This window comes from Eleutherodactylus coqui, chromosome 2 (genome assembly GCF_035609145.1).
Source record: "Eleutherodactylus coqui strain aEleCoq1 chromosome 2, aEleCoq1.hap1, whole genome shotgun sequence".
NCBI classification, from domain to species: domain Eukaryota; kingdom Metazoa; phylum Chordata; class Amphibia; order Anura; family Eleutherodactylidae; genus Eleutherodactylus; species Eleutherodactylus coqui.
This window is the reverse complement of record NC_089838.1, coordinates 135,397,283-135,407,984: the sequence shown is the minus strand read 5'-3', so window position 1 is coordinate 135,407,984 and position 10,702 is coordinate 135,397,283. Positions and strand designations below refer to the sequence as shown.

At 43.4% G+C, this 10,702-nt stretch overlaps 1 protein-coding gene across 1 annotated transcript; it reads left to right on the top strand.

Moving 5' to 3' along the window:
• The first annotated feature begins 536 nt into the window (after nt 1-536).
• On the top strand, nt 537-9,637 carry LYZ (lysozyme). The gene is made up of 4 exons (XM_066591612.1): nt 537-713; nt 3,424-3,588; nt 8,174-8,252; nt 8,696-9,637. Exons 1-4 carry the CDS (start codon nt 572-574, stop codon nt 8,775-8,777), a joined length of 468 nt encoding a protein of 155 aa, XP_066447709.1. The 5' UTR covers nt 537-571; the 3' UTR covers nt 8,778-9,637.
• Nucleotides 9,638-10,702: the final 1,065 nt, after the last annotated feature.

The window sequence follows — 10,702 nt, the reverse complement described above, 5'->3', positions numbered from 1 at the left end:
GTGTGCATAGATCAATGAAAGTCAATGTACTTTCATTGACTCCATTCACTGTGTATTATGTGCTAGTAATACGCAATGAAATTACGCGTGTGAGCCTGTCCATAGGTAGATATTCCTATACTTTATTGTTAAAAAAAAAAAAACTGTAATCAAAAACAATACATACGATTAAACACAATGCAAATAGAGTAGCAAAAGTATTTTTTAGGCAATAAATGCTAAAATTCATACTAAAAAATATACCTATTTAGAATGCCCAACTGTAATACATAACTGGAATGTATACTAAAGTGTAATTATTGTTGAATAATGCAAAAAAATGAAATGTAAAATTGCTTCAAAAACATCAAAAAAAGACATGTTGATTTTTAAAAATAAAGGCACATTAATGGGTAATTCCCATGCCTCTCTGATTGCAAGAACTGGTGGAACAGCTTTTGAAGTTTGCTTATTTTTCTTATTAAACAATCAGTTCACTTTGTGTCTGAAGAAGGAAGTTGCTTTTCGTGCCTGTTATATAAAGAACCTTTTACGGAAGTTAACCATTACACCATATTATCCAAGCTGAGGTATGAAGTGCCAAATACATGTCTTTGGAGGACTCCTTGTCATACTTGCATTTGCAAGTGGCAAACAGTATGAAAGATGTGAACTTGCAAGGGACATGAAAATATATGGACTTGATGGCTTCAGAGGCTACAGTCTGCCAAACTGTAAGTATTCCAGGATTTTAAGTTAAGATTTAAGTTTTTCTTAGTTATCTGGTTCTGGTACATGGATATATACATAGAATTTTGTTTCTTAAATAATAAATGCTAGTTACAAATATTTTAACTGTTAAAGTGTAAATAAAAAGACATTAATTATTATTATTTTTCTGTGAAACCCAATCACAACACCTTTAACTGCCGGAGAAGCACCTTTACCTATTGTTAAATGTATGTACTGCTGGAGGAGCTTTTCAAGCCCCAAAACGCATTGTAAGTGCATTGCGGAATCCGAAGCAGGCGTCGACCTCCGAGTTCCGCAGCAAATACCAGCCATAACATGCCATGGAAAAGTGTTTTTTCCTGCACACGAGCAGAAATCAACTGTGATTTTCCGTTCGCGGAGGAAAAACCGCGGCATGCTCTATTTTAGTGTGGTGTCTGCACGGACAGCTTCCACTGAAGTCAAATAACATTGCGGACAGTTCGCAGATTCCGCATCATCGCCTAGCGATGGCGTGGGAAAATCTGTATTGTGCATGTCCAATGGCTTGCTGGTTGGACCATCCGCAGTACAGAAGAAAGAAGAAAATGACAGGTACGCGGGGTCACCGGACGGTCGTTTGCAGCTGGCCTTATTTGGGGTTATGATCTCGGAAACTAGCCAGATTCTCTGTTTGTGTGATGCTGTTGCATGAATCCTAGCACAGAAACTGCCTAGAGAGGGACACAGGAACTCAGATCAGAGTTACTGATGATGATTACACAGCTCCTGTTACACAGGTATAATAGAGGAAATCACAGCTCATCCTCTGGCTGTGTACTTATGGTCTGTAGCTTATGTAGATGAATATAGAAGGTAAAGATAATTAAACTGTTCTTCCTGCAGGCAAAAATTCTATAGCCTTAAAGGGGTTCTGTCAGTAAAATAAAAAAATGTATACTCACCTGCATCCTGCCCTGTAGAGTGTAACCTGTAAAAAGAAAAGAGTGTAAAAAAAAGAACTAACTCACCTAATCCCGTTGTTGTTCTCCCTCCGCTGTTTACTTGGCGCGTGAGGGGTCGGCTCTTGCGCGCTCTCGTCGACCTGGCACTTGTGACGTGCCGACCAGGGTGGCAGTACATGCCGCCCGGAATGGTAAGAGCAGGGGCGGAAGCTGGAACTTTGCCAGCTTCTGCCCTGCGATCGGATGGCTGACAGAGGGAAAGAAGAGCAGCAGCAGCCTCCTGGTGACCGGCCCCGTACGGCACAGGTGAGTATGATTTTTTTTTTCTGACAGAACCCTTTTAACTAATGATTTGCTGATACATCATGAAACTGAAAGTAAAAAATCTCAGCATCAAGATGGTGCCTGATAAGGGCCTGCACTGCAGGGGTGTGCCTCGATTACATAGAGGAGACCGCCAGAGTGTGACAGTTAGTCAGGTAAGGGGAGCAGAGATGAAAAATTATTTTTTTGCCAGAGTGGCCCTTTAAAGAAAAGTTCATGAATTTATCTGTTTTGATTACTCTATTAAAACATGCCGGAATAATAAGTTGAAACTACAGATTTAGAGATGGAACACAGTAAGGTCTTTTTATTATTCTTTTAGGTATTTATATATTCACTTTTTTCCATCATCATTAAGGCATTGCTGCGTTCCAAGCTGCCTGAGTAAAGCCAACTATACACCTAAGATAAGTCTGTTATCGGCCATCATGTATGATTTGTTCACATCAAATTTCCAAACAGTGGTCGGCCAAAATAGTCGAAATCACCCACTAAGGGCTTATGTATATGGGCGAGAATTTCGTGCAAGTTTTGTGCATTGCGTATTAGCACCGCAGCCTGGAATTCCATCGGCCGGGGAGAGATCCTTCAACTGACTCAATAACCAGCGGTCATCTTTGTGTGTAAAAGGGCCTTTAGGTTGCATCCTTACTGGCTTCAAAATCTCGCTACAAAACATCGCTCATTAAAAAAACCCATTGGAAACCATTTTGTAGTGAGATTTTCTAGCCCATGCGGATGCAGCCTTAGGCCTTCTGCACACGGGCGGAAATTCCGCGGCGGGATTTCCGGCAGAATTTCCGCTCGTGGAAGCTGCCATAGGATTGCGTTAGCAAACGCAATCCTAGGCAGACAGCCGCGATTTGTCCAGGCGAAATCTCGCGCGGCAAGCAAATCGCGGCATGCTCTACTTCTGTGCGGAAATCTCACTCCCCGGTCGCTGGCTCTGGTCTGCGCATGCACCGGCTGCCGGGCAGCCGGCACATCAAATAGCCGGAGCCACAGAAGCAGGTTAGTACGCGCTGGTCTCTGCAAGGGCGCGGGAAGGGTCCCGCTGCGAGAATTCTCGCAGCCGGATACGACCCAGCCGTCTGCAGGCGACCTTAGTCTTTCAAATATATAGCATTCAAATGGAACGGATAGTGAACTATTTATCAACTAATTGTATGCTGGCTAAAAAACAGCAATAAATGACAAGTGAACGAATAGTGCACGACTGCCTGCATTTACATATAACGATTAGCGCTCCTTTAAGCGTGTTTGAATGAATTTTGAGTGATAATCATTGTGTGTAAAAGGGTTTTTATCCAGGCGTGGACGCCTGTGTTTCTAAAAGTAACCTGTGAAAAGCATTCAGATTTTCTTAAAGAATGATTGTGGAATATGTATAGGTAGCATCTGTATTTTATTCAAACTTCTGTTCTTGAAACTACACTGTCTGCAGGGGTTTGCGCTGCATTCTATGAGAGTTCCTTTAACACAGCCAGCATCAACTTCAACCCCGGTGACAACAGCACTGATTATGGCATTTTACAAATAAACAGTCGATGGTGGTGTGAGGATTTCAAGACCCCCAGATCTCACAATGCTTGTAACATCAACTGCAAAGGTAAGAAATCTGCAATGAGACTTCTTTTTTCAGTATAATGTGAGTCATAATATTAAGATAATTGATAAGATAAGTATTTTGTATAAGTTTGGCCACTTTTACATCACATAGAAAATGAATCACTGCCTGTTCCAAGCAGTACAACATTGCACACAAAGTCTAACTATAGACACAGTATACAAGTAGGAGCCATCACCTAAAGGGAACCTTTCAGCAGCTTTTGGGCCATTGAACGAGCAGCAGGCCATTATACAGCTAAAGATTAACTTTCTAAAGATGCCCGTTTCAGTCAGCCATTTTTGCATTATCTATTATTTACCATAGAAGTTCAGGGCTTATATCCAGCGGCATCAGGCACATATGTATTATGCTTATGAAGCCAAGGACAGCACACCTTTATCGGGCCTATCTACAACCATTTGTCCTCCTTGCATAATTATAAAGTATATTTTTCTATTAGTGATGATTAGTGATAGAGGAGTTTAATTTACCTCCAGATTCTTGCAAGCTCTCTGCAGGAGGTCAAGCAGATTTTTCTTTGGCCTACTAATGTACACTTTCACACTCATTTTTCCCCTTTAATTACTATGTCTTTGGAAATGAAGACGTTTTGTAATTGGTTTTCATTAACATTGTCTGATTCTTTGGTTTCTATGGTTCTACCGTTTTCTAAAGTACTGCAGATTGGAGGACTGGCAGATTAGCAAAATCTGTCAGTGGGCTGCTTCTCAGCCCCTTCCCTAGCCTGCTCTCCTGTGGTAGAATATCGTGCCAGTGAGGGCGGTATATTGCACAGCAAGGGATTTGTGAGAAACAACCACCCAGGGGCTTTCTGCGTGACCACAGTAATACCCAAAAGAAAAGAGTCAACTTAGCCTTCACCTTTCTTTATTATGTATGGATAACATCCCAGAGTATCTCTTCTAGTTTCTACATGCAGTTATTACCCATACAGATTTCTTACAGATTTGGAAGAGAACCTAGTATTCCTTAAATAATGTAATTTCAACAAGCTTTCCATACATCAAAAGTACAACAAACATAAGAAACTTTGTAATATATCTAGTTAGAAAAAAATGCATCTTTCTCTACTCAAAAGCCACATCTTCTCCTTGCCTCCTGTACTAATCATTGAGTATAGAATACTGATGAAATCCGTCTTGAGATGGATCAGATCACTGAAGTCTATGGAGAGTCAAAGAGCTGTAAAGTCAGCAATAAAGTCCTATTTAGACAATGATTATCGCTAAAAAGCCGTCTTTTGAGCGATAATCATTGTATCTTGTCGCTTATCGTTGACTTTTAGCGGGCTGAAAGACAACGATGAGCCTTATCAGGGATTCACAGCGGGATACAGCTGATACTATTGTTTCAGCTGTATTCCGCTCCCTGATGACAGGCTGGGTATGAAGAACAGAGCGGTCCAGCTGTGTTCTCTTTACCCGGCACGGAGCGCTCGGCTGTATAACAGCCGGGCGCTCCATGCAGAAAACATCTGGATGCAGAAGACAAGTGGGGACGCCCTGCTTGTTTTTTGCATTCTCCGCTCCAAGGGCTCGGCTGTATATCAGCCGGGCGCTCGGAGTGGGGAACAGCTGGACGCAGAAGACAAGCGGGGACACCCCGCTTGTCTTCTGCATCCTCTGCTGGCAGCGCAAGGTGATCACTCATCTTGTGCTGTAAATGACACAACAATTATCGCTCAAAAGTCGCTTGAGCGACATCCTTTGAGCAATAATCATTGTGTCTAAATGGGCCAGAGCCGGACAGAAGAGGGCAGACGGGGACGCCAACACCGGAGGGGTAAGTGTATAACTTCTGTATGGCCAATATTTAATGCACGATGTATATTACAAAGTGCATTTATATGGCCATACAGAAGTGCTTAACCCCACTTGCTTTCGCGGGACAACCCCTTTAAGTAATATTTTAATAATCATTTTAGGACTCAGAAAACCTCTTTAAACTTTTCCCTCCCCATGACGTAAGGGTATGTCATAGCAGCGAGGTACTTCCCGCAAAATGACGTACCCTTACGTCATAGTGATAGCGCAAGATCATGACAGATCTCGCGCTATCTGGCAGTGGGAGACGGCTGTCACTAATAGCTGGCCTCCCACTGCAACAGCGGGGGTGCATCGGAGATGCCCCCTCCGCTGTTAACCCTGTCCCTGCCTTGATCTAAGTAGATCGCAGCAGGTAAAGGGTTCACAGAGGGAGCGCACTCCCTCTGTGACATCAGCCGGCTCTCGCGATGTTATCGCAGAGAGCCCGGCTGGTTGCCATAGCAACAGGACACCAGATACCGGCGCCCTGTATTGCCAGTGTCTGTGATCGTATGTACCCCAAAATGGTACCAATAAAAACTACAGCTCGTCTCGCAAAAAATAAGCCCTCATAGAGCTCCATCCATGGAAAAATAAAAAAGTTATAGGACTTTGAATTCAGCAATTTAGAATTTTTTTTTTCAAAAATAGGGCTTTTTATTGTAGAAAAGTGGAAAAAAACTAAAAACAATATAAGAATTTTGGTATTGTTGTAACCGTACCGGCCCGCAGAAAAAATGTATTGTGTCATTTATGCTGCATAATTAACGCTTTAAAAAAACCAAAAAATCTATGGCAGAATTGATGCTTTTTCTCTCCCTGCGATCATAAAAAAAAAAAGTTTTACAATACGGTCCATCTACCCAAAAATGGCACTAAGAAAAACTGCAGTTCGCCACGCAAAAAACAAGCCCTTATATGGCCGCATCGACAGAAAAATAAAAAAGTTATGGCTTTTGAAAAATGGAGATGAAAATCTACTAAAAATCGTTTGGTCCTCAACGCCAAAATAGGCCATGTCATTAAGGGGTTAAGACCCATTCTTACAAACTTGGTCCCTGATTCCTGGGTCCTTACATAGGTATAAGACAGATCAATCATGTGTACTATAAACTGCACCTTATGGCATCTTCGAGGGTAACCAATCCTTTTATGTCTCTCAGCACAAACCCTTTCATCCTAAGGCCTCATGTCCATGGGTGGGTTGGATTCTGCATGCAGGAGCCCGCAGTCGAATCCAAACCTGCTGGCAGCGGCATCCGCGTGTACCTACATTTACTTTCCTTTTTTAAAAATCTCCTGCTTTTCCCACGAAATCTGCGGCCCATCCGCAGTGTCAATTGCAGTCGGGCTGCAGATTGGAGGGCTTCCATAGACTTCAATGAAAGCTGTACACACGGAATCTGCGCTAAAATGGAGCATGCTGCGATTTGTTTTCCACAAGTGGAATCGAGAAAACAAATCTGCACGTGTTGAGGTGCGGACGCCGATGCTTCTGTATGGGCGGTTTGAACTGTGGCTCTTCTGGGCAGGTGCCCCACACGGATTCCGCAAATCAAATCTGCCTGTGGACATTGGGCCTAAAAGGGGTTATCTGAGTTTTTTTTTTAATCTATCTTTCCTTGACTCAAAAATAATAAAATGGCTAATTTTCACCTCTCCTAGCTCCCCACATGTCCTGTGCAACAGTTACTGGTCTCCCCCGTGACATACTGTTTTCAGACCCCACTCAGCTTGTGTACGGGATGTCATAGGCTGCTGTAGCCAGCGCTCTGTGATTCTTGAAAAGAGATTATACAATTGACACATGTGGGTCATGCAAAACTTTTATGGCGCATGTAGTTACAGCCTAATTAGTGCATAACAGTCTAAAAACAATCTGCCTTTTGATATTCCAAGCCAATCTCTCATACACAAACCTGCACATTTAAATCCACACACAAATACATCTGTAGGTCCTCTTGTAAATGTGTCTGTATAGTCCCACACAGTAGTCCTACTCAGTAAGGAAAGATGAATTAAATGGTGACCTGCAGTAGCTGCTCAGAGCAGCGCAGCCTCTAAGCAGCTGCATCCAAGAGATACCAGACAAGTCAATGGGTGATGAGTAACAAATAGAGATGAGCGAGCGTACTCGGAAAAGCACTACTCGCTCGAGTAATGTGCTTTATCCGAGTATCGCTGTGCTCGTCCCTGAAGATTCGGGTGCCGCTGCGGCTGACAGGTGAGTCGCAGCGGGGAGCAGGGGAGAGCAGGCGGGAGAGAGGGAGAGAAAGATCTCCCCTCCGTTCCTCCCCGCTCTCCCCTGCAGCTCCCCGCTCCGTGCCGGCACCCGAATCTTCAGGGACGAGCACAGCGACACTCGGATTAAGCAAATTACTCGAGCGAGTAGTGCTTTTCCGAGTACGCTCGCTCATCTCTAGTAACAAACCGAAAAGTAATAATGAAGTTCTTATTTATTACTGTGTTCTATAAGGTGAAATATGAGAATGGAGATAAAGCTGGAATAGAAAAATAGAGGCAACAGAACTGATGATTTTAAATGTAAAACAGCACTAATTATTCCCTTAATTACCTTTATTTGAATACATTTTGGTCATTTATAATAATGTAATGATACAGACTTGAATTTGTTACGTAATAGTATGCAGATGAAGACAGATGCAAATTAAAACTGGTTAAGATTGCTTTAAAATAATGTAGCATTTACCAAAGTCAGAATGTGATGTGCAAACTCTAACTTTTGCACTATTTAACAGCATTGCTGTCTGATGATATAACGGAATCTGTGAAATGCGCAAAGCGTGTTGTGAGTGATCCCCAAGGCATGGAGGCATGGTGAGTATAAAGCGCTAAACACTTCCGGGTTAGGGGATGGATTTGCGTAGCATGGTGTTTCATACGCCAGTCTTAAACCCAAGTATGCTGACGCCTGTTAATAAATTTGGCGCACCTGTGAATGTCTGTATGCCAGAAATTCAAATCTACTCTAGCTAGGAGCAGACATAGATTTCTGCTATAATGTACACCAGTTTATGGAGAAAATTAAATTTGTTGGCCTGTTTGAGGCACTGCCCCTCTTGCTAAACCCCACCCCTCTAACACACATTTTCAAAAAGTGGCAAGAGAAGTCAAATGTTGCACATTTTAGTGTTAATAAAGCATGTGCCATAATTTTCAACTTTTATATGCCAAATAAATAGTTTTGGTGCTTTCTTCTGTACTCGTTAACACAACAAAGCTGCTCATATTGAAATTATTGAAACTTTTTTCTTCTACAGGGTTGCGTGGAGAAACCACTGCAAGGGCAAAGACTTGTCAAACTGGATTAGAGGCTGCAGACTTTCTGAAGATTTATTGTAGCCTTCATTTTCTTGTAGCTTTTGCTCAGTATATTGTATATTCAATGACTAAGGCTTATGCAATGGTACATTGTGTGGGTACTGGTGTATTATGTTGCCACCGGAAGTAAGGGGTGGCAACATAATACAGCTGTCAAAAAAGGTTTTTATGCCCCCAGCTTCTGATTGGCTGGGGGGCGTGCTTAATGCCATTTAGACCCGGTAGGGAACAGCGGTGATGCAGAAAGCGGACGCTGCCGTTCAGAAGATGGGAGCGGCAGCGCTGGCAGAGGCACGGGCGTGTGAGGACAGCGCCAAGGCATGGAGCGCCAGCGGAGCACTGCAGTGTGGCAAGCCTAGGAGCGCCGTTCAGTTCAATCCTTGACGCCAGAACAGCGTGAAGTGTGAGTGGGGGTGGCATCGGTAGTTCAGGCACAGTGATAAAGCTGCTTAACAGTCAGTGACCGGGGCCGAACGGAGCAGACAGCCGCTGCAACAAACTGCCACCATGGACCACTGAGGGAACGCAGGGAGCACTGCTATGTGCCTATTGCTTTAGTGCCTGGTCTGGAGGGTTAGGGTTTATTTCCTATTAGGCTTACATAAGTAAGCCTAATAGGAAAGCTAACCCTCCAGACCAGGCGCTAAAGCAATACACCCGGTGCTAGGACCTTCCATTCTTCACTTTATTGGGAGCTATGAGTGTGACAGTAGCGTTGCTACATGCAAACCCTGTCAAACCCCTAGCTTCCGGTAGCATCAAGACCCAGTACCCATTGTGTGCCTTCATGTTTAATTTCTAACAGGTCAAATGGATACTAATTTTCCAAACAACTTCTGCCTGCATGATAGCCAGTGTGATAGTAGCAAAACTGCTATTTCCTTTTTTACCTAAATAAAGTTTTTGTGCTGAAAAATCACTCTAAAGTGTTGTCTCCCACCTACCTTGCTGTCCACTCTCTGATCTCTAATGATTGACAGAGGATGCCAGGATGCTAGAGCTGAGTAATCATGCGTACTGAACTGTATGCAAAGAGGGGGAGGGACACAGAGTTGCCTGCTGAAGCTAATGGTGAGATATATCTTGTTGTTTATTAACATGTACACTGCTAAATCTTGCTGTACACTCCTACAGAACAATATTATGTATGTGTGTTAGACCGTTAGAGAGCAGGATCTGTAGTTTTTTGTGTACATCCTATTGAACACAGAACAGCAGCCAGGCTCCTGTCACCACTCCTGAGAGGACTGAGAATCAAATGTGCACCTTGTGGAGAGTACAACGGGGAAAAATGCATCATAGGAGTCATATAATGCTTTGAAATACTGTTGTTCCTTATGTACACACACAGCAGTTTATTCTGAAAAGTTAGGGCTCATGTCAATGGGCGCGTTTTCATCGCATATAATGCACGCGATGTACGGCCAAATGAATTTTCATTAATTCATTCACATGAGCGTCTAAACACTGTGTGGAGATACAAGAAAGAAATGGATTGCGAGTAGAGATGAGCGAACATACTCGTCCGAGCTTGATACTCGTTCGAGTATTAGCGTGTTCGAGATGCTCGTTACTCGAGACGAGTACCACGCGATGTTCGAGTTACTTTCACTTTCATCTCTGAGACGTTAGCGCACTTTTCTGGCCAATAGAAAGACAGGGAAGGCATTACAACTTCCCCCTGCGACGTTCAAGCCCTATACCACCCCCCTGCAGTGAGTGGCTGGCGAGATCAGGTGTCACCCGAGTATATAAATCGGCCCCTCCCGCGGCTCGCCACAGATGCGTTCTGACAGAGATCAGGGAAAGTGCTGTCTTGCTGGAGTTGCTATAGGGAGAGCGTTAGGAGTGTTTTAGGCTTCAAGAACCCCAACGGTCCTTCTTAGGGCCACATCTAACCGTGTGCAGTAGTGTGGAGGCTGCTTTTTGCAGTGTTGCACATTTTT